Below are 27,324 nucleotides of genomic sequence, written 5' to 3'. Positions count from 1 at the left end.
AACAGAACCTGTTAGCGACTATTACTGAGTGGGGATAATAGTCCCCACTATTGATATGGGGACTTGATATGGTCCCGAAGACCATATCAGGGCCTTTGCCTTGGCTGTGCTCCCTGCCTGGAATGCTCTGTACCCTCCCTCCCCTCCCCCATATGTACTCTTCCTGTGGCTGGATCCTTCTCGTTCCCCCCACCCCCCTTTTTTTAAGCTCTGCCCTCACCATCCTGAAATCCTTTTCTCAGTCAGCCCCCAGGGAAGTGGCCCCAAAGCAGGCTGCCCTCCCTTCTCAGGGAAGCTGAAGGAAAAGGGCTTCCCCCAGGTCCACCCGAGCCCCCCGGGTCCCTCACCCGGAGGACCCACCTGATGGGGGGACCTTCCTTGGCTGCCTTCTCATCCCCTTTGAGGGCCCAGCTCAAAATGTTATGGCTGACCACAAGATCTAAAATCACCCCCAAGCTCCAGTTATGCCCTACCAGGTCACTCTATTTCCTGCATAAATCCTTAAAACTCTCTAAATATCTTGTTCACGTATTAGTCTATTTGTGAACTCTCTGTCACCTCTAGAATGGACACACCACAAGGGCAGAAATGAGGACTCTGAAATCAGAAGGACTCAAGTTCAAGTTCTGCTCTGGTCAGATCTGCCATGTGAACTTGGGCAAATCATTTCCATCTCTGATCCTGTTTCCTTATTTGGAGAATGGGGATAATTATGTCCACTTCATTGGGTGTTTAATGAGTTCATATGGCTAAAGCACTTAGCACATCATCTCACTAAATGCCGTAAATCACTATTGCTGTCATTATCCTTTTAGGCCCTGGTGCCCTGGGATTGTTGAGTCTACAGAGACTTGGAAATCACTGGATATTGGGATCTTCCAGCACAGCAGTTAAGGGCACAATCTTTGGAGTCAGACAAATCCAGGCTTGATCCCCATAACTTGCCATGTGACCTCAGGCCACCTTCACCTCTCTGAGCCCCCATTTCCTCCTCTCTCACATGGGTAATTTACACCCCACAGAATTGCTGGGAAGACTGAATATATATATATATGATCAAGAGCCCCAGTTCTGGATTCAGGCAGAACTGGGTTTGATTCCTACTTACTAGACTGAGTAAGCTTGAATAAGGATTTCACCTCTCTGGATCTGTGTCTTTATCCATGAACCCTACCTTGCAAGAACTGTTGGCAGTGTTCGAGCGGGAAAGATTTAATTTGTTGCTATTCTTAAAGAGTTCTGAATTCTGGAAACTTTACTATGGAAATTGGGATATTGGGAGATAAAACAAAAGTGCTTGGAAAATTTCCCGGCAGATAGTGGATACTCAATAAATCATTTCTGAACAAGTAAATTAATACCCCATTGAAATGTATTGTGTCCTCATTTTACCACATCACCACTAGCACTGGGTATTTTAATTTTTTTCAAGATTTTGCTAATTTACTAGATGGCCCTTATCATCTCCGGGATTTGAAAGTGCACGTTCTTGACTTCTACAGTTGGTGAATGAGGAAAAGAATGATGGGAAGAACTGGTGTGGGATACCTAGAAGAACTTCCAGCCCCAGGCCTCACCTACCTGCTGTTGAGGTGGTCCTGGCAGGAGCGCACCTCCTCTGAGCTGGGGTGGCCTCCTTCCACCAGTTCCTGAACTGTGTGGTTCACATCCAGGACACGGTCCATCAGACTGTTCATCTCCTGGTCCAGACTCTCAAATCTGCAGAAGAAGGATGGACGTGCTCAGAGAGGCCTGGACCCTGGGGACCTGTTCACTGGCTTTTGGGAAGCTGCCTTCCCCTGGTTCTTCTCCTAACTCTCAACCTCACCTCCTCAGGCTCCTTTGCTGGCTCCTCTTCTTCTACCTGCCACTTAAATGTTAGATTCCTCAGGGCTCTGTCCTGGGCCCTCTGAGCTTTCCCTCACATCCTGCCTGGCCCATCTCACACACTCCCACAGTCCTTGCCCCTGAACCCATCACTCACACATCTGTCTCCAGCTTCAACCTCATTCCTTTTGAACCTGTCTCCAACATTAAAGCCTGCTGTGCATCTCCTCCAGGGTCCTCACTGTACTCAAACTAGCTTCAACATCTCCCCCAATTTGTTCTTCTTCTGGGTCTCCATCTCAGGGACAGCCCCCGCCCCCATTCCCTGGGCTCTGTTTTGGACAAACACTCCCCCCAAGCCTGTCTGCCCCCATGGCCTGTCTACTTGGGCTCCAGCCCTGGTCCAGTCCTGTCCTCTCCTACCTGAATCCTCCCCCCAGCTGCCTCTCTGGGCTCCCAGCCACCATTCTCACCCCCTCTAACCTACCCTCCACATGGCAGCCAGGGAAATCTGTTTTAAGCTGGCCATGGTCCTCCCTTGTTTAAAACAATGCCCAAGGCTGTGGCTCGGGTAACTGTGGGCACAGTAACAGCGGGGACCAGGCCTGTGTTTCCAGCAATGCTCAGCGCAAGACCTGGAACAGGGCAGGAGCTCAATAAGTACCCACTGAATGAGTGGATGGATGAACATGCTGAGAGAGAGAGGTGCAGAGGGTTCATCCACTATTTTAACAACCCATTTCTAAATCTGCCAACAGACAAATCAGTATCTAATGTGTCACATGGTGGTAACTGCTATGAAGAAATGTGAAGTGGGGTGAGGGAAGAGAAAGTGACAAGGGTCAGAACAATTTTATAGCTAGGGAGGTAACATCTATGCAAGGGCAGTGGGAGTCCCAGGGAGAGGGGTCAGGCTGGGACACCCCTGGAGGAGCTCAGGTTAATTTCGTGCCAGGTGACTATAAGCCTCATAGTAATAATAGCAGCTGCTCATGGAATGCTCCCTGGACCCAAGCATTTGCTAAGTAGTTTGCACATACTAAGTCATTTATTGTTCTCCAGTAGCCTGTGAGGTTGGGACTAATATTCCCATTTTACTGGAACCCCCGGTTCCAGGTGAGTGGACATGGGAACTGTTGAACCAAGGAAGGCGAGACTGTGTGCGTGAGAAAGGGGACCGGGGAATCCCACCAGGGCGCGCTCACCGGTGCTGCACCACCTCGACGTCGTCGAGTGAATCGGGCACACGCATGGCGAGCAGCCACTGCTCCTTCTCACCGATCCACAGCTCGCACGCGTGCACCTCGCCGAACATGCGGTAGACAGCGAGGGCATCCCGCAGCCACTGGCGCCGCAGAGCAGCCACCTCGGTCACCTCGGAGAACAGCTGCTCGGCCTCCACCACGCGCACCTGCAGTGCCACTACCAGTGGCCCGGCGCCGCTGGCGCCCCCCAGTGTCGCCAGCTGACGCCGCAGGCCGCCCACGGGCCCGCGATGCGCCTCCACCTCCCCGGTGAGCGCGCGGTGCTGGCGGGCCAGGCGGCGGCTGGATGCTTCGTCGTGGCCGAAGTCGCCCGCGGCTGCTAGGCGGTAGGCGTCGCGGAGCCAGTCCAGGAGCCCGTCGAGGTCAGCACCGAACTGGTGCAGCGCCCGCGCCTCCTGCAGCCGCCACTCGCGCCGCGCCACCGCCTCTTCCAGCCGCTGCCAGCGCCGCCGCGCGCTCGCCGCGCGCTCCGTCAGGCCCGCCAGGTGCACCGTCTCGGCGCCCGGGCCCACGGCGCCACCGGCCGCGGCCAGCTCCTCGCCGCGCCGCAGGGCCTGCTGCAGCAGCGCCCGCCGCCCGCCCACCTCGCCCTGCAGGATCTTGTGCTGAGCCAGGAGGCGCGCGGTGCTGTACAGGTCGTGGGCGCCGCCCGCCGCGCCCGCCGCGCCGCCGCCGCCGCCCGCCGCCTCTAGGAGGCGCTCCTTGTCGCGGGCCCAGCTCTCGGCCTCCTCCAGCTCCTGCAGCAGCGCCCACAGGCTGCGCGAGGCCTCCAGTTCCGCGCGCCGCCCAGCCGCCCGCTCCTGCAGCTCCGCCAGACAGCCGTGCACGTGGTTCACGCGGTTGCAGATGACCTGCGGATCGCAGGGCTGGTAACCTGGACCAGGAAAAGGGGCAGATCCCGGGTTGGGCACGGGCCAGGAGGCGTCCAAGAGAGGGTGGTACAAGGCTACCTGCCTAGTTCTTGGCCCGACTTCATCAGATGCCAGGTTACACCTCCCCTCCTCCAGGCAGCTTTCCCTGACACCCCAAATCTGGAGCAGGCGCCTTCTCTGGCTCTCCCAGGCTTCTCTGCTTCCCATCCCAGCCCAGACCACTCTGCCTGTGACTCCTTCACCCAGCTCTGAACCCTCTGGGCCGTCACTGACAGTCTGTCTCCCCTACTAGACTGGGAGCCCTGTAAGGACAGGGCCAGGGACTGTCTCCAGCACACCATGTCCCCACCACTGCCCAGCACAGGTTAGAGCCCAGAGCAGTCACCTAGTGAAAATGGTGACTTATTGATTGAATGATGAATGGAAACAGAGATTCAGAGAATCCTAGAATGTGTATATTTAGTGTAAATATACAGTGTTTTCCCTTCAGAAATGGACCAGATGAAACTTCTCTACTCTTAAGCTATGCTTCTGGGTTCCCTCTCTCATCCTCTGTCACCTTATCTATTAACCCAGTGATGACCTAAACTCCTTTTTTGTCTTCAAATATTTCACCTTCCTCCTGGACCTCTGGTTTGTGACTGAGAACTGTGAGATTAACTTAATGGGTTGCAGCCAGCATTTCTTTAATGAAATGGACTAGAATGAATAGAAAATATCAGAGGTAAGAGGAAGCATTGTTTTATAAAGACTTTGTGTCTCTGTGTGTCTGTGTGTGTGTGTGTCTGCACGTGTGCCTGTGAACTCTGGGTCATGAGGTAAATGTATTTCTTACTGGGTCAAAACAGTATGAGAGACACTGCCCTAGATGGCCTGTGGGATTTCTGCATTTCTGGACATTCACTGAAATTGACCCAAATACGGAGGCATCCAACTGAATAATAAACATCAACAGCATCCATGTATCTGGCCCTTACTCTGACACACTGTCATTTAATTCTCACAACCATTCTACGAGGCCAGTATCCTCCTTAGCCCCATCTTGCAGATGAAGAAACTCACACCCAGGGAGGGAAGCTACTTGCCCAGGATCAGCTAAGAAGTAGTCGAGCAGGACGCCACACTCTGGACCACTTATCAGACAGCGCTGCCTCCCGTCACCATGACAACACACACCCCACACTAGCCTCTTTGCTGTTTCCACGGTGCTGCTGGCGCATTGTCACCAGGCACCGAAACCTCACAAGGAAAAGACCGAGGGAGCTTCCTTGACAAATATCTGTAAGAATGAGGATGAAGAGTGAAGATAAAGGTCATATCACATGAAGATGAAGGTCACCTCGTGGGGTCATGAGGTTGGTGATGGGCTGAGCTAGGATGGGGATGTCCGCACTGGGACTTGGAAGGAGACCTCAACATCTGCTCTTAGGACATGACCCAGTCCATGAGGGTGAGAAACCCCTGACCATCCTGCAAGCTGCACAGCCTCTTCCTTTCCTAACAATGCTCCAGGATTCCCAAGGGCCATGGCTCCAGATAAAGGAGTGAGACAGACCAGCCTCCAAACCCTCTCTCTGATCAGCTCTGCGGCTTTGGGCCTCAGTTTCCTCATCAGTGAGAAAGAAAAAAGCAGCCCTGATGCTGTCAGCACTCATACACAGTTGCACAGGACAAAATATCAGACAAGACCACTCTGCAATAGGGATGGAGCGGGACGAAGACAAGACCGTTCCACAATCACGTCTGAGAGCACCCAAAACAAAGTCACTGTGCAAACCACAAAAACGGCCACCCCCCTGCCCGCCCCCTCACCTGGCCAAGGTGAACCACTCCTGCCAATCCTGTTCCTCCCACTACCTGGATAAAAATGATTAAGATGCGCAATCATCTAATTACCCCCACTTCCTGACAGCATCCAATCTGCAGCAAAACACACTATGTTAAATCATCCCAAATCACCTAACACAAGCCCACATCCTATAACAAGCCCCTCTTAACATCCTCTTACTAAGATGCCCCATGGTTCCCCTGGTGTGTGCAAAGAACCAAAAAACCCAGCTTGGTTTGACTACAGCAGGGTTCCTGGTGGTCTTTGGCTGGAGGGCGTTGACATCAGTAAAATGAGAACGTTTTTAGAGCCAGTCTGGGTTTTGCCTATCAGCATCCATGTCCCTGCTTCTGCTAATGGCGCCCCAACCCCCTCCTTCTCAGTTCATGTCTTTGGAGGGAGCTGACCCCACTCTTGGCTCTGGGAGGGCATGTCACATAGATGTGGCCAATTAGATCACTGGATAGCCTGGGGCCATTATGCTTGGCTGAGTGATGGGAACGGGACCCACAGTGGGCTAATGAAAACTTTCCTTGGACCTTTTGCCAGGATATTGAGAGAAAGGGGCCTGTCTCTTGCTGGGTCTGCAAAGCTGCTGGATGATCCCAGATTTACACCACAAGGGGAGGGACAGCCCAATAGTGACACAAACATAAAGGCTGGAGTCAGAGACAGATGGAGTCTTAAAAGCATCACTGAACTATCCCTGGATCCAGCCATACCTGAAGCAAAACTCATCCTTTCCTGCACATTTAGTTACATCAGCCAGTACATTCCCCTTTCCTCCTTAAGTGAATTGAATTGAGTTTCTATCACTTGATGCTAAACAGGCCTTGACAATAATTACCTTACCCAGTCTTTTTACGGTATTCACTGAGATCGGCTGTGAAAGGCTTAGCACATAACAAGTGCTCAAGAAACGTGAACTATGACTGCAGAATCTCAAAGCAGGAAGAAGTCCTGTGGTCCAACCTCTCACTCAAGGCACTAATTTCCCATGTGATATCCCTGATGGAGTGTGATCCTAGTTGGTGCTTGGATGCCTCCAAAGATGGGGAGCTCACTCCTTCATTCTGTCTCTCAGGAGACATTCTACTTCTATTAGCAACAGCCCTCAAAGTCTCCACCCCAATCCCCAACCTCAGACTCACCCTGAAGCTGGGAGAAACGCAGGGCAGCAGCATTGAGCGCCTCCACGCGCTCACTCTGGGCCGAGATGTCCCCCTCCAGCAGTCCATGCTTCTGCAACAGGTCCTCTGCCTCCACCAGGTGCTGCCCACACTCCCGGGACAGCAGCTGAGCCTACAAGTAGGGGCAGCCCTGAGTATATTTTTGGCATTGGCCCTTAGGCCACCCCCCCCCCATCGCCCATGCCAGCCCTCTGCTTCTCTACTCCATCACTTGAACTCTGATCTGTCTCAGTCTCCGTGTGTCTGTCATCATCTCTCTCCATCTCTGTCTCTCTGGATGTTCCATCTCTCATCATCTCCACAATTCTGGGCTCTGTCTATGTCACCGTGTCTCCCTCTCTATGCCTCCATCTCCCCCTTCTTCTGTCTCTCTTTGCCTTCCCCCCTTTCTCATTTACACTTCTGTCTCCATCTCGACCTCTATCTCTTTCTTTCCATGTCTCTCTCTCTTTTTTTAAAAAATATTGGGACTTCCCTGGTGGTCCAGTGATAAAGAATCCACCTTCCAATGCAGGGGACGCAGGTTTGATCCCTGGTCAGGGAACTAAGATCCTACATGCCGCAGGGCAACTAAGCCCACGCGCCACAACTACTGAGCTCGCACATCTCAACTAGAGAGCCTGCGTGCTGCAAAACTACAGAGCCCACACGCCACAACTACAGAGCTCATGCGCCCTGGAGCCTGTGTGCCACAACTAGAGAAGAGAAAACCCTCATGCCACAACTAGAGAGAAGCCCGAGCGCCGCAACGAAAGATCCGGCATGCCTCAACTAAGACCCGACGCAGCCAAAAATAATTAATTAATCTTTTAAAAAACATTTATTTATTTATTTATTTGGCTGTGCTGGGTCTTAGGTGTGGCATTCGGGATCTTCCATTGCAGCATGTGAGATCTAGTTCCCTGACCAGGGATCGAACCTGGGCCCCCTGCATTGGGAGTGTGGAGTCTTACCCACTGGACCACCAGGGAAGTCCCTCCATGTCTCTCTTCGTGTCTGTATCTCTCTCTCTTTGCTTCCATCCTTCATATCTCCATCTTGCTCTGTGTCTGTCTATCTATCTCCAGTAGGTCTCTCTCTTTCTCACATGGATTCCATCTTCCTATGTGTCTTTCTCTGTAGCCATTTAGATTTCTGTTGCTACCTTTGGGTCTGCTTCTCCAGCTCTCTCTCTTTCTTTCTCTGATTTCTCTTTCTCTCAAACTGTCGTGATCTTCCTCTGACTTAATCTCTCTGTCTCTGTCTGTCCCTGACTCGCTCTGTCTCCATATTACTGTGCATTTTTATCTATTTCTCCAGATATTTTTCTCTCTCACACACACTTTCTTTTTCTGCCTCTCTGTCTCTCTCTGTATCTTTCACTCTTTCTTTCTGTCCCCCTTTCTCTTTACCTCTTTCTGTCTCTCTCCCCTTCCCTCTCCATCTCTGACAGCTCTTTCCGTGTGTATACACTCTCCTCCCCTTGGGGCAGGCCACGCCCATCACTGGCCCCCGATCTGGCCCCTACCTGCATCTCCTCCATCCAGTCCACCATGTACACCATCTCCTGGAAGACTTTCTGCAGGGCCAGGTTCTGCTCGAGCCGTGTCCGCCGGGCACCTACCAGCCCAGTCAGCAGGGCCCACTGCCGCAGGACACTGTCACGCTGGGCTGCCACTCGGCGGGCATCATAGTAGCCTTCAATCGCCAATGCCTGGGCCAGCTCTGCCACGCCCTGCACCCGCTCCTCATAGGCTGCAATGTCTGCCTCAATCGCTTCATGCTTCTTCATGGCTGCCTCCACTGCTGGCAGCTCATACCCAAAGTTGTCCTGGGGCAGGGCAGGCCACAGACACTCATCCACGTTGCCTCAGCAGTCAACCTGTTACCTTGAGCCTGTGTGACCCTGGAAACTCCCCCACCGGCTCCTGTTACTCTGGAGACCAGTCCCATCCTTCTCTGTTACCCTGGAGACCAGCCCCACCACCCCAAGTTACCCTGGAGACCAGCTCCACCCTTCCCTGTTACCCTGGAGACAAGCCCCACCATCCCCAGCTACCCTGGAGACCAGCCCCACCACCCCAAGTTACCCTGGAGACCAGCTCCACCCTTCCCTGTTACATCTCTAACCCTAAACTTGTTACCCAGGAAATAGGCCCCATACTTCCGTTTCCTTAGAGACTGGGGACCAGGCCTACCATATCCTGTTACTTAGGAGACCAATTCTATCCTCCTGAGTTACCCTGGACACCAGATAACAACCTCCTTTGTCACTTAAGAGATAATTAAATATTCTCCCTATTCTGTCCTCTCTAGTTACCCTGGAGACCAGTCTCACCCTCCTATTACCCTGGAGAGCAGTCTCACCCTCCTATTACCCTGGAGAGCAGGCCCACACCCCTCCCCCACCAAACACTTAGGAAACCAATTCTCCCTTCCCACCTTCATTTGTCACCTAGGAGACTAATCCAACACTTCTCTGTTGCTTAGGAGATCAAGTCTCTCTCTCTGGTCCCAGGGCCATCAGCGCCACCCTCCCTCCCTTTCCCCCGGAGCCAAGCCCTACGCCCTGTACCTGGGAGACCAGGCGCTGGTTCTCATTCAGCCAGCTCTCCCTCATAGCCACCTTGTGGTCAAACCTCTGGGCTAGTAGTTCCAGCTTCTCCTGCCGGATCAGCTCAGCCCGTAGGGCAGCCTCCCGCTCATGTTCTGCCTTCTCCAGCTGTCCCCATGCCTAAGGAGGCAGGAGGAGGCAGTCAGATTCCAACAACTGCCCACAGTTTAATGGTCCTGGCTTCTCTATTTGAGGTCACTCCTAGCACTTATGGCACCTTTGCGCAGATTGGAAAAAAACGTTGCTTCCTCGGGACCCTTTACTGATGGAAAAACCATCAGAATGAATATCCAGTCCATGATGTCTGCAATGTGAATGGCTCCCTTGAGCAGTGCACAACCTACACAATTTCACAGAGCAACCCTTCCTCTCCCCTACATCCTCAGCCTCACCTTGTCAATATCCCAGATGCCACAGCCCTCCCGGGGCACGTAGAGGCGACGGTTGCTGGCACGCAATTTGCTCTGGATGCTGAAGAGCAGCACCTCCAGGTTCCCCTTCTCCTGAAACCTGAAGGGGCCTGAGCTCAGGAACCCTGCCTTCACACCTCCACCTGCTACCCTCCCTCCTGAGCTGGGCCTCACTTGACGGGCTTCTCCAGCGTGCAATAGGCTGTGAAAGCCTGAAGCTGCTGCTGCACCCCACTCAATGAGTTGGCAAACTTCTGGTTGCTGATGAGGCCCACGGTGCGGTGGATCCAGGCCAGCAGCTCGGCTGCCAGCTCCTCGTAGCGCTCAATGATCTTCCCCACCTCCAACACCTGGTCCAGGACCTGACCCGGCAAAGGAAGGTGGGGTCAGCCTCATCCCAGATATGCCCCCATATGGTTCCCAGGCTCCCACCCTCCCCATTCCTTGGCTCCTCTTACCTTCCCAATTCGCTTCCCCTCCACAGCCAGAGCCTTCATCTTAGAGAAATAATGGTAGAAAGAGACCACATAGGTGATGATGGACTTCTCATCTGGAGCCTCCATGTTCACATCTGATGATTAAAGGAGAGTGAGGGAGCATGATGATGAGCGCTCTGACAGAGAGACTGAAGGTATTAAGTGGTGGGAGGGAGAACTCACTCTTACTTGCTGTGTGACCTTGGGCAAGATAACTAACCTCTCTGTTCCTCAGTTTTTGTATCTGCCCAGTGGGCATCTACCTCATGGGATTAAATAGTGCCTGACACATATAAACCACCATAGAGAAATTATCTATAATGATTTCTTTTTTTTGGCTGCTTTGGGTCTTCGTTGCTGTGCACGGGCTTTTCTCTATTTGCAGTGAGCAGGTTTTTCTCTCATTACGGTGGCTTCTCTTGTTGCGGAGCATGGGCTCTAGGCACGCGGGCTTCAGTAGTTGCAGCTCATGGGCTCAGTAGTTGTGGTGCACGGGCTTAGTTGCTCCACAGCATGTGGGATCTTCCCGGACCAGGGCTCGAACCCGTGTCCCCTGCACTGGCAAGTGGATTCTTTTTTTTTTTTTAATTTATTTATTTATTTATTTATTTGTGGCTGTGTTGGGTCTTCGTTTCTGTGCGAGGGCTTTCTCTAGTTGGGGCAAGTGGGGGCCACTCTTCATCGCGGTGCGCGGGCCTCTCACTACCGCGGCCTCTCTTGTTGCGGAGAACAGGCTCCAGACGCGCAGACTCAGTAGTTGTGACTCACGGGCCTAGTTGCTCCACCGCATGTGGGATCTTCCCAGACCAGGGCTCGAACCCGTGTCCCCTGCATTGGCAGGCAGATTCTCAACCACTGCACCACCAGGGAAGCCCTGGCAAGCGGATTCTTAACCACCGTGCCACCAGGGACGTCCCTCTATAATGGTTTCTGGAACACACTATTCTACCTTCTACCTCAGGGCCTTTGCACATGCTGTTCTGTCTGAAACACTGTTCCTTTTCTTCATGCCAAACTCCCACTCATCCTTCAGGGCTCCACTCGACTTAAGTTTACTCAAATAAGCCTTTCTGTTCATCCTGTCTAGAGACGGTCTCCTCCTGTTATTCTTCCTCATAACATCTTATCATTTCCTCCTAGAACGAATCACAATTTATAATTACATATTCCCTTATGTGATTATGTTCTTACCTAGAGTTTGAGCTCCATGAGGACAAGGGCTATGCCTGTCTTTTGCCACTGTTCCTTCCATGCCCAGCACACAGTAGGAGCTCAATAAATACATACACTAAGTGTATGAATGGTATGTGAAGTTTGAGGTCAAGGACACGGCCTTTGGAGGCAGCCTGAGCTTGAATCCCAGCTCAACCACTTACTCACTGAATATCCTTATAAAATAGACCTAACTTCTTTGAGCTCAGTTTCCCCATTGTTACAGTAAGGATAGTCACAATGCCAGCCACCTAGAAACACTATCAGTATTAGAGAGAATAACCTGGCACAGAGGAGAAACTCAGTAAATCCTGATTATCATTTTAATTTACTCATTGAATGCACAGCATTATACTTTGCCCTTATTCTTCCTCATCTCATGAAACTGACATCCAATAAACACCTACTATGTGTCAGGCACTGTAAGAGGCAAGGTAGAGGAATGATTCAGACCATGAATTCTGGAATCAGAAAGTCCTGTTTACTGGGTTTTCAGTGTGACGCTGGGCTACTGACTTCACATCTCTGAGCCTTTGTTTCCATCACTTTATAACAGGATTGATGACTTCTATCCAACCGGGTAGGTGTGAGGATGAAAGGGAACAGTGTTGATACAATTCCCAGCCATGTGCTTGGCACATGGTAGATGCTCAGAAAAAGGGAGCAACCCTTATTCCAGATATGGGGGATTGGTGGGGTATGATTATGGCCATTATTCCAGAGATGGGGGGTTGGTATTGGGTGAGATCATGGACTGGGAATGAGGTTGAAGTCAAGAGTGGGGTTGGGAATAAACTGAAAATGGGAAAGGGGTTGGGGATGAGGACAGAGTTGTGGATGGGGACAGACAAAGGGATGGGCTGGGGATGGGGAGGGGGGTGGGCATGGGAATAGGACAGTGCTGCAGGTTGGGTTGGGGATGGTGTTGGCTTCAGGGATGGGGCCGGGGTTAGGAAGAGAGGGGGGGTGGGTTTGGTGGGGAGGTGATTAAGGATGGGGTTGGGGAAGGGGGGTTAAGCTGAACATAGGAATGGAGATGGGGTTGGGTTTGAGGTAGAGATAGAGAAAGTAGAAGATGTGGGGATGGGAAGGAGGTGGGATTGGAGATGAGGAAGCGGGGGGAGATGGGAGGGAGCTGGAATTTGAAATGGCCTTGGGGTTTAGGATGATATTGCAGCCAGATGGGGTTGAGTTTGGGATGGCACTGGGGTTGGGAGTCCCCCAAGAGGAAATCTGGGCTGGGGCCATGCAGGGCTCACCCTCAGGGTCCAGCAGACGTGCCAGCCCCAGGTGCTGCTCAGCCGTGCGGAAAGCTCTCTGCAGGTTGTAGTTGGCGTTGGACTTGGTGAGTTTGCTGAAGTCCACGAGATCGGGCCTGGGCAGGGGCACAGAGAAGGCAGGCAGCAGGCAGGCTCCAAAGCAAGTGGGCAAATGGATGAAAAGACATCCTTGTCTGAGTCCCACCCAGGGCGAGGGCAGGAGGAGCACAACCCGGCCAGCGGGAAAGCTGTGTGTGCTGGTGCGTGTCTGTACAGCACTTAGCTGTGGGTGTGAGCGCTGCGTGAGGGCACATGTACGTCTGACTTCATGACGCACACGTGTCTACGTGGGTGTGTTTCTGTATAGTATTATGTAGTGCTTGGAAGTAGAGGTCTGGAGCCAGTGCTCCTGCCTCAAGCCCCAGCTTGGCCATTTCCTGGCTGTCACTCTGGGTGAGCTACTGCATCGCTTTGTGCCTCAGTTTCCTCGTTTGTAAAATGGGTAGAATAATAGCATCTACCTCATAGGGTCATCGAATATTAATGACTTATTGGAAAGCACTCAGGCCAATGCCGGTACACCCAGTAAATGGTCTCCTTGTTAGCAGGACCCTGGTTACAGCTTGCGGGTTTCTGGGTATGTAGGTGGGGCTGAGTCTCCCCATATGTGCATGAGTGTGTACATATGGGTTCTGGCTTCCCTCACACTAGAGCAAGTCCCTTCCAGTCTCTAGGCCTCAGTTTCCCCAGTCTGTCACATGGTCAATCATGATGTGGGTATAATTTGTCTGGGTACCCTTCCTCAGCCAGCTGAGCCCCGGGCCCTGAAGTATGAATAGGTGGGTTCACAGGGAGCCAGATGGGAGGCCTGGGAGCTCACCATGAGGAAGGACTTTCTGATGGGAGGAGATGCTGTGCACACTCCAGAGTGGACCATCCATGGGGAGTGAGCTGCCCACCCTGTGGGCATCCAAGCAGCAGGAAGAGGTAGAAGCCATATATGTGCATAAGTATATTCCTGTGTGCACACATCTGTGCAAGGGCACACGTGTTTCCATGTGTGCATAGTGTATGTGGCCCGGACATGGGTCTGTGTGTGCATCTGTGTGTAAGTGTGTGTGTTAGAGCACGTGTGTGAACGGAAATGTGTATGTGTGCAGAGAGGTGAAGGGGGGGGTCCTGTGTCTGTGTGTGTCATCTATATACATCCGTGTACAGATGTGTACCTGAGGGATGGGGGCGGGGGTAGGGTGCAGGGTAGGGCTGCCCCAGGCCAGGTGGTACCTGTGCCGGTGAATGAGGGCATTGAAGGCCAAGCCGTCCCGCCAGCTGGTGGTAAAATTCTGGATGTTTACCTCAGGGTAACTGGCAGCGTGGAAGGGAGAGACAGAGGCAGAGATGGAGAGAGTCAGGAGGAAAGAGGCAGGAAGGGAGAGACAGACAAACAGAGATGGATTGATGGATGGTTGGATAGATAGATAGATAGATAGATAGGAGATAGATGATAAAAGATAGATGATAGATAGGTAGGTAGATAGAAGGGTAGATAGATATAGATGATATATAAGTAGATAAGGAAGAAAGAAAGAAAGGGAAAAAAAGAAAGAAAGAAAGAGAGAGAATGAAAAAGAAAGGAAGGAAGGAAGGAAGGAAAGGAAGGAAGGAAGGAAGGAAGGAAAGGAAGGAAGGAAGGAAGGAATGAAGAGAGGGAGGGGAAAGAAAGAAAGACAGAAAGAAGGAAGGAAGGAAAGAAAGAAACAAAGAGCCAGGAAGATGGAAAGAGAAAGAGAGAGGGAGGGAGAAGAAGGGGACAGGAGAGGAGCAAGAAAGAGAGAGAGGCAGAGGGAATAAGGAAGAGAAGGAAAGAAGGAGAAAAGAGGAACGGACAGAGAGAGAAACAGAGAGAGAGCAAGATACAGACAGAGATGGGGAAAGAAAGGAGTGGGGAGAGAGATATAGGAGGGGAGAGAGGAGGGAGGGAGAGATTGGAACAAGGAAAAGCAGACATAGAGGTAAACACAGACACACGGAAGAACGGATAGCATTACAAGACAGACAGAGAGCCCCAGGAGGACAAGAGTCAGAGAAAGCCCAGTCTGCATCCATACTTGCCCCTCCCGCCTTCCTCCCAGGGCTGCTCTCCAGAGGGCACTTCAGTTTCAGGTCAGGCCCCTCCCAGCAGGGGGACCAGGGACATGCCCGGTGGTGTCTGTGAGCCCCTCTTCCCAACCCCACTGAAGGTACCAGGACCCTGAGCTGCCTGAGCCCTGGTGTGTGCCCCCCTAGGCTAAGGGGTGGCTGCTTTCAGGGGTGGGGGGGCGGGGGAAAGCTTGGAAATAGGGTCGGGGGTCCACCCAGGTGCACATGAGGCCTTTTGAGGTACAGGACGAGATGGGGGGAGAGAAGGGAGCAGGATGGGGACAGCCCACCACCTTCCGGCATTGTTCCCTGAGGAGTATGAGTTCTAAATTTGAACCTGGCCTTCCGGATTGTTATACAGGTTTATTCATCAAGGTCGGAAGAGTTTGCTACCAGTTCGTTAATTTCAGATGTAACTTTTGATGCTGAGGATTTGGGCTGCCCCTTGCACTCCTGTCCCAGAGGGAAGTCCAGAGGTTAGGGCCCAGCCCTCCTGGGGGTGGGGGAGCTTACCCAGCTGTCTTCATCTGACACCACAAGAGCAGCGCGTCCTTGGCCGAACGAGTCTCTCTGTTGTCCTCAGTCTCAATTTTGATGACTTGAATCTGTGAGGATACAAAACACAGCTGTTGGGGTGTGGAGGGCTTGAGCCTGGGAGTGGCAGAGGAGATGGGAGAGGCAGCTTCAGGCTGAGGGTGGGAGCACCTTCTCTCCCCCTCCCCTTCCCTTATGGCATGTCCACTCCTCCCTCCTCCCAGAGTCTTTCCTGCCTGGCCCCCTCTTCACCTCCCTATGGCCACACGGTGGTCCAGCTCCAGTCTCCTTCTTGGGCTCCCAGCTCCCAATTTTGGCCATGACCCCCAACCCAGAGGGATCCTTCTAAATCTGATTATGCCCCTCCTCTTGATAAAACTCTCTAATTTCTCCCCATCTCAGACAGAGTAAGATCAAATTGCTAATCACAGATCACCAAGGCCCTGCCGACCCTTCTGAGCTCAACTCCTCCCTGTCTCCCCCCTGCCTCCCAGTCTCTAGCCATACTGGTCTTTCTGTACCTGCAACATGCCAAGCTCATTCCCACCCCAGGGCCTTTGCATCTGCTGTGCCCCCTGCCTGGAATGCTTTCTCCTTTCATCTTCATTCAGCCATCAGCTTCTCAGAGAGCCCTTCTCTGGTCACCAAGGCTAAAATCTCAACACAATCAACTGGATATTTTAGATCGCTTTTACTGCTTTATCATAATCTATTCTTTTCTCATAGCTCTTTTTACTTCTCTGCCTAGAATTGATCCTTTTCCCATACATGTCTTGTTTGCACATTGACGTGTTTATTATCTGTCTAAACCCCCTGCCCATGTCTTGCTCCATAAAACAGAAAATTTGTCTATTTTGTTTCTGAACTGGAGCAAGGTTGCCTGGATTCCAGTTCCAGCTCCACTACCTAGCTGTGTGATCTTGAGCATATTACTTCACGTCCCTCGGCTTCAGTTACCTCACTGGTAAAATGGAATAATGAATAGTGCCTAATTTATGGGGTTGCTGTGCATATTAAATGCCAAGTGCTTAAAAGAGAGTAAAAACTATGTAAACGAGGATCATAATGATGGTGGTGATAACGATTTTTAAAAACAGGGTTCCTGGAACATATTAGGAATATTTTTGGGATGATTGATTGAGTGGGTAAGGGACACCCTCCTAAGGCCCCACCCCGGGGGGTGGGCTGGGCTGGGGTCACTTGGAGATCACCTGGAAGCGGAGGATGATGGTCCAGACCAGCCCGAGGGTCAGTCGGTGGTTCCCGTCCACGATGTCATGTGAGCCCACGTTCTCCAGGTGCACACGCTGCTCCTTCAGGAACTGCAGTGCCTTGTCTACATTTTCCAGTGAGTGGATCCTCATGCGACCACGCGTGGGCCTTGGCTAGGGCGGCAGGGGCATTAGGAAATCCGGCACCTGGTCAAGAGCACTGTGCCCTCGACCCCACCCCTTCCAAAGAAGGCCACCCCCATAACTACGCTCCCCAACCCCATGTCCAAGTCCAGGCCACGCCCCTTCGGTCTTATCAAAGACCCAGGACCTAATCCTTCTAAAGAAGGCCTGCCCCGTTCATAGCCAGAACCTTTCAAGTCATGTCCTTTCAGAGCTTTTTCAAGTTCCTGGCCTCGCCCCTTCAACTTAAGCTCCACCTCCAAACTGATAGCCACACCTTTTATTATGAAGCTCCGCCCTCTGCCTGTAGCCATACTCCCTCCCTTTCCGTTGGATCTCTGCCCCAGGCCACCAATGTTTTGCCACTAGTTCCACCCCTCACTTCCTCCTTTTCAGGTCCCTGTCTAGAGCCACGCCCATTCCTATCAAGCCCCGCCCCACCCCAGGACTCTCCTCTTTTTTTATAGCTCTATTCCTTCCAAGGGTGTTTGTTCCTATTCTATTGCCATGCCCCTCACGACTTCCTGAGCTTCAGGCTCTGGTCCTTTAATCAATCTCTAGCTCCATCAGAACCCCACCCTTTGCGATGAAGTCCTGTCCAAGCCCAGAAATACAACTGCAACCCATACAACAAGCCACACCCATACAAGAGTTCCGTCTCGTCCCCCAGACTCCCGCGACCTAGGCCTCACCCTTCCGATGACAACCACACCCTCAACCATAGACCCCCCTACAACAGAGTTCTGCCCCTGTTTTATAGCCATGCCTCCTACTACCGCATACCCAGGCCGGTCCCTTCTAATAAAGCTCCTCCCTTTTCCAATAGCCCCACCCCTTCCAGCGGAGCCCCACTCAAGCCCAGAGTCCCGCCCCGAAGGGCAGCCCTCTCTGACTGAATCCCGTCTCGGTTCCAAGCCACACCCTCAGGCTCCTCACAACCAAGCTCCATCACTGGGCCATAGCCCCGCCCACCCAAATGAGGTGCCTTTTACCCACCCAGCCTTTCTAGGTCGCTCCATCAACCCGTTAGCCAGGCCTGCAGTAGTCCAGCCCGAGACGCTAGGGCCGCCCCCTTTACCCAGCCCTTCTGGCCCCCTCACCAGCTGCTCCCCGGACAGCACTTCCAGGAGCCGCGTGAGCACGAAGCCATCCCTGAGGTCCGCATAGAGGTCCCCGATGTGGCAGCCAACGCGAGCGAGGTGCGAGTTCACCCACTTGGTGAAGGTTTTCTTCTGCACGGCCTCCCGCTCATCTGAAGGACAGGCCCTGATGAGCCCTCGTCTCCTCCAGGAACTCCCCCTTCCAGCTTCACCCCAGCCCTCCACCGCCCAGCCAAATCCTGCTCAGGCCCAGCTCCCTGCAACTATCAGGTCTTTGGGCAGGCGGCTCCTCCTACCTGGGACGCCCTCCCCCTCCCCCCCCATGCCCACCTGGAGACCGCTTCTCTGTCCTTTAAAGTTTTCCTGAGATGTCACTTCCACAGGAAAGCTGCCCTGTTTCTTACCCTAGTCAGCGCTGTTCATTCGTTCAGGAAATATCTGAGCACCCACTATGTGCCCCACACTGTTCTAGGCTCTGAATACGAGGCAGAGCTCAGTTTAGTGGGGACACATAATACGCTAGGGAGCCACAGAGGGTTAAGGAGGGAGAAGGACAGGATGAGAGTTGGGTCTCAGGAATATCTCTGGCTTCTGTGGGAAGGGTGCATCAGAGAGAGCAAGAATAGCAGCCCAGAGCCCAGGGAGGAAGATATTGGGGAAAGGACCCAGGAGAGAGAGGAAGAGGCTGGACCAGGGCAGAAGCTGAGGGGATGGGAGAAGGGGGCATACTGGAGAGTTATTTAGAGATGAAGAAGTAAGAGTCAGCCACTGACAGGCTGTGGGGAATGAAGAGGAAGGAATATGCTAGACTGAATGTTCCTTGAGAGCAGGAACCACATCTCCCCCTCTGTAGTAGCTGGACTGCCAGGTTTCCCACATCCCTGGGGCAAGAAGTAGGCAGAGATTACTTAAGCGGGGTGGGGAGGGGGAATGTGTACAACTTCCGCCTTGCTTGCTTACAAAGAAATTGTTTGGGACCTCTCTTCCCTCTTCCCGTTTTTGTTTTTGTTTTTTTGGTGGCGTGGCATTCGGGATCTTAGTTCCCCAACCAGGGATGGAACCCATGCCCCTGCAGTGGAAGCGCAGAGTCCTAACCACTGGACCACCAGGCAGGGAATTCTCGCCCCATTTTCTTTTTTTTTTAATAACAGTTTTAGGGACTTCCCTGGTGGTGCAGTGGTTAAGAATCCGCCTGCCACTGCAGGGGACACGGGTTCGCTCCCTGGTCCGGGAAGATCCCACATGCTGCGGAGCTACTAAGCCCGTGTGCCACAACTACTGAGCCCGCGTGCCTAGAGCCCGTGCTCTGCAACAAGAGAAGCCACCGCAATGAGAAGCCTGTGCACCACAACGAACAGTAGCCCCCGCTCGCTGTAACTAAAAAAAGCCCACGTGCAGCAACGAAGATCCAAAGCAGCCAAAAATAAATAAATTAATTTAAAAAAAATAACAGTTTTAGTATGAGCTACATTCCCATACTATAAAATTCACCCTTTTAAGGTGTAAATTCAGTGGTTTTTAGTATAGTCACAGAGTTGTGCAACCATCACCTCTATCTAGTAACATTTTTATCACCCCAAAAAGAAACCCTGTACCCATTAGAAGTCACTCCCCATTCTCCTGTCTCCTAACCCTAGGCAACCATTCATCTATTTTCTGTATCTAAGGATTTACCTATTCTGGATACTTCACATAAACGGAATCATGCAGGCCTTTTGTGTCTGGCTTCTTTCACTCAGCATAATGTTTTCAAGGTCCGTCCACGTTGTGGCATGTATCAGTACTTTATTCCTTTTACAGTCAAGTAATATTCCATTGTATCGGTATACTACATTTTACTTATCTGTCCATCAGCTGATGGACATTTGGGTTGTTTCCACTTTTTGGTGATTATGAACAATACTGCTACGAACAATCAGGTACAAGTTTTTGTGTAGACACGTGTTTTCAGTTATCTTGAGTATCAACCTGGGAGCGGAATGGCTGGGTCATCTGGTAACTCTATGTTTAACCCTTTGAGGAGATGCCAGACTGTTTTCCAAAGCAGCTGAACCATTTTACATTCCCACCAGCAATGTACAAGGGCTCCAATTTCCCCACATCCTCGCCACCACTTGTTATTTTCCTTTTTTATTTTATTTTTTAAAGTTACGGTCAACCCAGTGGGTGTGAAGTAGTTTCTCAATGTGATTTTTTTCCCCCAGGTTCATAATTTATTGTACAAATTGAGTATCACATGATAAGTTGACATTAGTTTCTCCAGGCATGAGAACTTATGAGATGAGGTACAGTTTAGAATCCATTTATGTGGCTTTCACAGCTGGAGTTGTTTTGGACCTTAACTTGAAGTATAAGACTATCCAAGCAATGCCTCTATATGTGGCCAGTACACAATTCATTCTCCCTGTGAGAGTATAAGAGTTGAAATATTTTTTGATACCAGTGAAATGGAATTGGGTGTCAGTTTCTGGACCTGCCACGATTTCAGCCTTCTAAAAGGCACAAACCGCCAGCCTCTCTCAAGGTGGTTTCGATTTGCACTTCCTTAATGATGAATGATTTTGAGCATCTTTCACATGCTTATTGGCCATTTGTATTGCTTCTTTGGTGAAATGATCTATGCAAATCATTTGCCCACTTTTTATTTTATTTTATTTATTTATTTAATTTATTTATTTTTGGCTGTGTTGGGTCTTCGTTGCTGCGCACGGGCTTTCTCTAGTTGAGGCGAGCGGGGGCTACTCTTCGTTGGGGTGCGGGGGCTTCTCACTGCAGTGGCTTCTCTTGTTGCGGAGCACGGGCTCTAGGCACGCGGGCTCAGTAGTTGTGGCTTGCGGGCTCTAGAGTGCAGGCTCAGTAGTTGTGGCGCACAGGCTTAGTTGCTCCACGGCACGTGGGATCTTCCCGGACCAGGGCTCGAACCCGTGCCCCCTGCATTGGCAGGCGGATTCTTAACCACTGCGCCACCAGGGAAGCCCTGCTTGGCCTTCCTCACTCTTTCCCTGACTCCCACAGCTTGAACACCAAGGTCCACAGACCACGGGATGGAAGAAGGAACTGGGAACCCACACTAACTGCTTGGAGCAGAGCCTCCTTGCCAGTGAGGCTGCTCATGTAGGGACTATCCAGGGGAGAGAAGTAAGCGTCTATCTCCTTTAAGCCACTGTATTGTTGGGTCTCTTGTTACAGCAGCTTAGCCTGTACAGACACTGTTTGCATTTCATCACTAAATAATTTAGCAGTCGCACTTTTAAGTTTCCCATGAGTGCAGAAATCATGATCTATATTGCCAGTTTATTTCCATTTTTAGCCATTTGAAATCTCCCAATAATTTTATTTCCTAACATAAACCATTTGTAACATTATCAACTACTGCATTTGACTCTGGCAATAGAAAATACACATTGCTAGAAAACACACACTGACTGACCTGTATTTTTTTGTGCTTCAAGTTGGATCTTGAATGTTTGCCTCTAATTTGAAAGTGAATATGCAGAAACGAACAGTAAATCCAAATGGCAATCTTGTTTGCCTAAGTGTGGGTTCTGTGCTGTTTGGATAGGATGGGGGACCTGTGTGAACACATCGATCACACACGAGGAAGTGATGACAGAAAAGATGCTGAACTGGGTATTTGGTGATTCTGCCTTCCAAAGGCGATGCCCATAGCAGATTGTGGTCCATGCTGAGGGCCAAGTAGAACTTGAGTGCATCCCCAGCGTGGTGCAGAATGAGGGCAACTGGATTCAGCCCTGCTTTTACTGATGACCAGCTATGTGACTTCAAAAGCACATCCCTCCTCTTTGGGCCTCCATTTTCCCATTTCCAAAATGAGGGTTTAGGACTAGACCAGGATTTCTTCAGTGGGTCTTGGGGACCCTGGGTGTTTGGGAACTCATGCTTGGAAGAGAAGGACCCAGGAGAATATTTTTAATTTTGTAACTTCATTTCAATGATCCTCAGAAAAAATTAATAGAAACACATCCTGGACTCTCTGGATGGTGACTTTATAGAGGACTATGCTGTGAGACTTGGGGGTTTGTGATTACAATCTCATTAGCATGAAGCTGGGGTCCAGAACTGAAATGCCCACCAGGGCCAGGCAGGCTCCACATGAGAGAATGAGGCCCTCCTAAAAAGGGGCAGCGGCCACGTGGCCCTGACATCTGGAGTCTCACAGGAATGAAGGCCCAGTGTTGCCATATCACATGATAGCCCATGAGGTGCCAAAAATCTGGAGATAAAAATCTCCCTGTTTTTAAATGTTGGCAACTGATTTACGTTGTTATAAAACACAGTGGGGCTGAAAACCAAATGTGTCCCAGAGTGCCACTTCTGACCTAAGTCGACATTGAATGTTTACTGTGTTGGTGAGTGCGTGTGGCTACCTCACTGGGTGTCTTCCGCCTGCCCCTCAGGTGCCTTCTCCCCTCTTCTGCACCTACTCTGAGCCCAGGGAGGCTGGCTGGCGTGAACTATGTGAATGGGCTCACTGGCCCTTAAAGGCCTCAGACTTTTGGTTGGGTTTCGCTAGCAGGAGATGAGAGGAGAGAGAAAGGGCTGAGGGACTTGTTCCCTCCCTGCCTGACCAGCTTCCCCAGGACCTGGTGCCTCTCCCTACATCCCCCACTCCTCCTGGGGATGCCTCTCTCCCCTCTCACCACTCCCTGCCCTGCCCCAGTCCCTGGGGGTGGGGAGGAACCTCCACACCTCTCTAAATAGTCCCTTCATTAAACTCTCCTCAATTTTACCCCTTTGAGGGGGCCATCTGCTTCCTCCTGGCCCTCTAGCTGGCACACATACCTTTGGGTTGTCAAGACTCCAAGGCAAATGACAATCGTCCTACCTCTGCCATTGTGCTCATATTATTTTGCCATTTATATATTCTTCCCCACTGTGGTAGTCACCAATCACAACTGAAATGCATTTCCTTAGAATTACACTTTAATTTTTCACATCTTTAATACATTGAGGTTTTCATAGAGCAGGAACTAACTACTCCCGTATCTACTACTGGTTACAGAGAAAGGATAGAGAGAGACAATATGTAAATGATATGTTGGCTATTAGTCTGGGAAAAGTTAGGAAGCTGGAGACACTAAGTATTGGTGGAAATGTGAGGACATCATAACCCTCATGCCTGCTGGTGGGGCAGCCATTCGGAAGGCAATCTGAGTCAAATTAAATTAGTGCACAGCCGCCATGAGCCAGCAATTCTTTCCCTATGTATATGTCCCGTAAACTTTTCCACGCTGGTTTATAAAGAGCATGTATGACGATGTTCAGTGTAGTGCTATTAGGGGGGAGGGGGCAGGGACAGGCTGGGGGTTGGGGAGAGCCTGGTTGTCCATTATTGGGAAAGTGGAACATGGCGAGTGCACACCTTCAACTCCATGCAGCGGTTAGAAGCCAGAGCAGAGGCGCACAGAGCCACATGGATGAGTCTTGAGGCTATAAGGCATAGTGCTGAATGAGAACATAATGCAAAAAATGCAATCGAGACTATGATAAAACACACATCGATTAGCAATACCTGCATGTACAAACCCACATGTATAGGGCTCCCAGATTTATGACAAAGTGAAATTGCAGTTCAGTAGGGAAAGGAAAGTCTTTTCAATAAATGGAGCTGAGTCAACTGGACATCCATGTGGGGGAAAAAGAGAACCTTGACCCACACTGTACACAATAATAAATATACTACATACCATTTGGCTTATAAATCTAAATGTGAAAGGAATACAATAAGGCTTTCAGAAGAAAACATCAAAGAATATCTCCATGACCTTGGAGTTGGCAAAGATTTCTTACACAAGACACAGAATTTTAGCCATACAGGAAATAATGATTAAGTAATGATCAAATTAGACTACCTTTAAATTAAGAAATACTGTTCATCAAAAGGCAACATGAAGAGAATGAAAAGGCAAGCCACACAGTGGGAGAAAATATTCACAACACATATATCAGACAAAGGACTTGTAGCCAGAATATATAAGAACACCCGTAAAACAATTAGAAAAAGGCAGGAAAATTAATAGGAAAATGGGCAAAAGACTTGAATGGGCACTTCACAGGAGGATATCCAAATAGTCAGTAAATATATGAAGAGGAGCTCCACTTCATTAGTTATTTTTAGTCATCAGGAAAATGCAAATTAAAACCACAGTAGAATGCACACCCATTAGAATGGTTAAAATTACAAAGACTGACCACACCAAGGGTTGGATGTACAGCAACTGAATCATTCATACACTGCTGGTGGGAATGTAAAATGATACAAACTGGAAGTTTCTACTAAAGTTAGATATACACATACCTTATGACCCAACAATTTCACTCCTGGGTGGGTATAAGCCTCAAAAATGAGTGCGTATGTCTCTCAAAACATGTATATTTAGAGCAGCCATAATCTGTAATAGTTTGTGATACTACAAATCACTAGTTTGTAATAGTCTAGTTTGTGACATCCCCAAATTAGAAGCAAACCAAATGCTCATCAACAGGTGAATGGATAAACCATGGCATTTTCACACTGTGGAATACTATACAGCAATGAAAAGGAACAACCTACACGTACAGGTAGACATGGGTGAATCTCATGAGCAGCGTGTTGAGTGAATGAACCCAAACACAGAAGGGTACCCACTGCATGGTCCTATTTATATAAAGTTCAAATGCTAGCAAAATGAATGTACACTGTTAGAAGCTAGGACAGTGTTTACTCCCGGGATGATACAAAGGCAGCCTGAGAGCGGCTTCTCTGGGGCTGTCAGATTCTGTTTCCTGATCTGGTTACCAGGGGGTGCTCATTGTGGAAATGCTGGACACACAATATATCTGCCTTTCTGTGTCATGTAATACTTTTTAGAGTTAAAAAAACATGGATACATGCACACTAATTAGCAACGCACGTGTTGCGAAGAAAAAGATTTGCGTTAAAACAATCAGAATGATTGCCTATAGGAGAGAAGGCATTGGTGTGAGATATGGGACTAAAAGAGAATAAAGGAGTAGATCAAGAGGAAAGGGGCTTCCAACATTGTGAAGCAACTATAGTCCAATTAAAAAAAAAAAAAGAGGAAAGGGGCCTCCACACAAACTGTGGAGCATGGGACTTCCCTGGTGGTCCAGCCGTTAAGACTCTGTGTTCCCAATGCAGGGGGCTGGGTTCAATTCCTGGTCAGGAACTAGATCCCGCGTGACGCAACTAAAAAGATCCTGCATGCTACAACTAAGATGCAGTGCAGCCAAATACATAAATAAATATTTAAAAGAAAAGAAAAACAAAAAAACTGTGGAGCATGATTATGGGAACTCTCTGTAATGAATGGGATCCGGACAATTTTTAAAAATATCTTCATGCAGGGACTTCCTGGCGGTCCAGTGGTTAAGACTCCACGATTCCACTGCAGGGGGCATGGGTCCGATCCCTAGTGGGGGAACTAAGATCCCGCATGCCGCACAGTGCGGCCAAAAAAAAAAAAAAAACCACCTTCATGCAAAAACGCATTACGGAGGACTCTGCTCAAGGGTTTGGCCTTAGTGTGAACAGAGAAAAACCATGAGAGAAGTGGGCAAAGGGATGCAAAAGAAAATGCACCCTAGCTGTCTACGTCATGTTAGCATCTTGACCAGCAGGATAGCAGCATCTCGAAGTCACTGTTAAGCTGAAGTTACTGGTTTTGTGGTTTGGGTCTGGAATCCAACATAATGTGTTTTAGTTGTAGAGAACCATAGGCATAAGAGATATAAACAGAGTTGTGTGTTTTTGTGCATTTAAGAAAACCATATTTCAATGATAACACTTATATGTGGAATCTAAAATACGACACAAATGAATTTATCTATGAAACAGAAACAGACTCACAGACATAGAGAACAGACTTGTGGTTGCCAAGGGGGAGGGGGGTGGGGAAGGGAAGGATTGGGAGTTTGGGATTAGCAGATGCAAACTATTTTATCTAGAATGGATAAACAACAAGGTCCTACTGCCTAGCACACGGAACTACAATATATTCAATATTCCGTAACAAACCATAAGGGAACAGAAAACCATAGTTCTAATAATTTAAGTAGACACAGGGAGTATATGAGAATTTTTTTTTTTTTTCTTAGAGGGGTCCCTACATTTCTCTGGACTCGATGCTGTCTGAGGTGTCCAGGGCTGGTGCTCTCTGAATCAGTGGTTCTAAGAGTTGAGGAGTCCTTGATCCTCACGTTACCACATCCCACCTCTGCTTAAAATCTCACCATAGCTCCAGGTGCCCTCACACTCTTTGGAATGGCCTACACGGCCCCTCAAGATCTGGCGGCCACTGGCTCCTTGCCTGCCATCATTTACTCACCACTTCGCTCCAGCCACTCTCAACTTCTAGAGGTCTTGCCTATGCTGTTCCCTCTCTCTGGAATATTCTTCCACTCTCTTCCCCAGGGTTCACTCTTGTTTGTCCATTAGGGCTCAGCTCAGCCATCTCTTCCTCCAGAAAGCACTCTGATTCTCTAGACTGGATCAGACCCCTCACCTGGTCTCCTACAGCCCTGAACTTGCACATCTGGCCTCTGCCTGTGCCTCCCCCATCTCGGCCCTGATCCCTGTGGGTCATCATTTTGGGCTGGATCTAACTTTCCCACAGGACTGGGAGCCCTGGAGGAGCAGGACCAGGGCTGCCTCAGTCACCACCATGTCTCTCCTATTGTCCAGGACAGGCCAGGCGCAGAGCAGTCACTGACTAAATATTTTGTGGATGAAATAATAAATTCTAGAATTCTAAGTTGATACATTCCCAAGTTTTTTAATCTATGAGTCTAAAAATACAATTTTGGGACTTCCCTGGTGGTCCAGTGGTTAAGACTCCACACTTCAAATGCGGGGGTGGTGCAGGTTTGATCCCTGGTTGGGGAACTAAGATCTCACAGGTTGTGCGTCACGGCCAAAAAAAGAATAAAAAATAAAAATTTTTAAAAAAATACAATTTTGGGCTTCCCTGGTGGCGCAGTGGTTAAGAATCTGCCTGCCAATGCAGGGGACACGGGTTCGAGCCCTGGTCCGGGAAGATCCCATATGCCGCGGAGCAACTAAGCCCGTGCGCCACAACTACTGAGCCTGTGCTCTAGAGCCCGCGCGCCACAACTACTGAGCCCACGTGCTGCAACTACTGAAGCCCACGTGCCTAGAGCATGTGCTCCGCAACAAGATAAGACACCACAATGAGAAGCCCGCGC

At 50.2% G+C, this 27,324-nt stretch overlaps 2 protein-coding genes across 2 annotated transcripts in view; both read right to left on the bottom strand.

The window, feature by feature from the left end:
* Positions 1-27,324, bottom strand: part of SPTBN4 (spectrin beta, non-erythrocytic 4) — a 70,291-nt gene that overhangs the window by 41,225 nt on the left and 1,742 nt on the right. Inside the window, exons 2-14 of the mRNA XM_061174409.1 lie at positions 18,100-18,251; positions 16,817-16,990; positions 15,585-15,676; positions 14,217-14,297; positions 12,933-13,048; positions 10,444-10,556; positions 10,160-10,347; positions 9,968-10,085; positions 9,537-9,695; positions 8,490-8,792; positions 6,944-7,094; positions 3,033-3,966; positions 1,582-1,719 (exon numbers count right to left, since the gene is read on the bottom strand). Coding sequence (XP_061030392.1) covers positions 1,582-1,719; positions 3,033-3,966; positions 6,944-7,094; positions 8,490-8,792; positions 9,537-9,695; positions 9,968-10,085; positions 10,160-10,347; positions 10,444-10,556; positions 12,933-13,048; positions 14,217-14,297; positions 15,585-15,676; positions 16,817-16,990; positions 18,100-18,251 — 2,719 coding nt within the window. The remainder of the gene's footprint in view (positions 1-1,581; positions 1,720-3,032; positions 3,967-6,943; positions 7,095-8,489; positions 8,793-9,536; positions 9,696-9,967; positions 10,086-10,159; positions 10,348-10,443; positions 10,557-12,932; positions 13,049-14,216; positions 14,298-15,584; positions 15,677-16,816; positions 16,991-18,099; positions 18,252-27,324) is intronic.
* Positions 20,403-26,708, bottom strand: LOC133078862 (ATP synthase membrane subunit K, mitochondrial-like). The gene is made up of 2 exons (XM_061174024.1): positions 26,625-26,708; positions 20,403-20,591 (listed from the first exon to the last, which is right to left on the bottom strand). Exons 1-2 carry the CDS (start codon positions 26,706-26,708, stop codon positions 20,403-20,405), a joined length of 273 nt encoding a protein of 90 aa, XP_061030007.1.

This window comes from Eubalaena glacialis, chromosome 18, assembly GCF_028564815.1.
Source record: "Eubalaena glacialis isolate mEubGla1 chromosome 18, mEubGla1.1.hap2.+ XY, whole genome shotgun sequence".
Taxonomy (NCBI): Eukaryota; Metazoa; Chordata; class Mammalia; order Artiodactyla; family Balaenidae; genus Eubalaena; species Eubalaena glacialis.
This window is presented reverse-complemented; position numbering and strand designations above follow the sequence as displayed.

Bases quoted from the DNA above. Each gene is read 5' to 3' on its own strand.
- LOC133078862 (XM_061174024.1), bottom strand. From the start codon at position 26,708: ATGATGACCCACAGGGATCAGGGCCGAGATGGGGGAGGCACAGGCAGA. The intron at 20,592-26,624 runs GTGAGGGGTCTG...TGTGCCTTTTAG, and splicing joins TCAGGGCTGTAGGAGACCAG to AAGGCTGAAATCGTGGCAGG.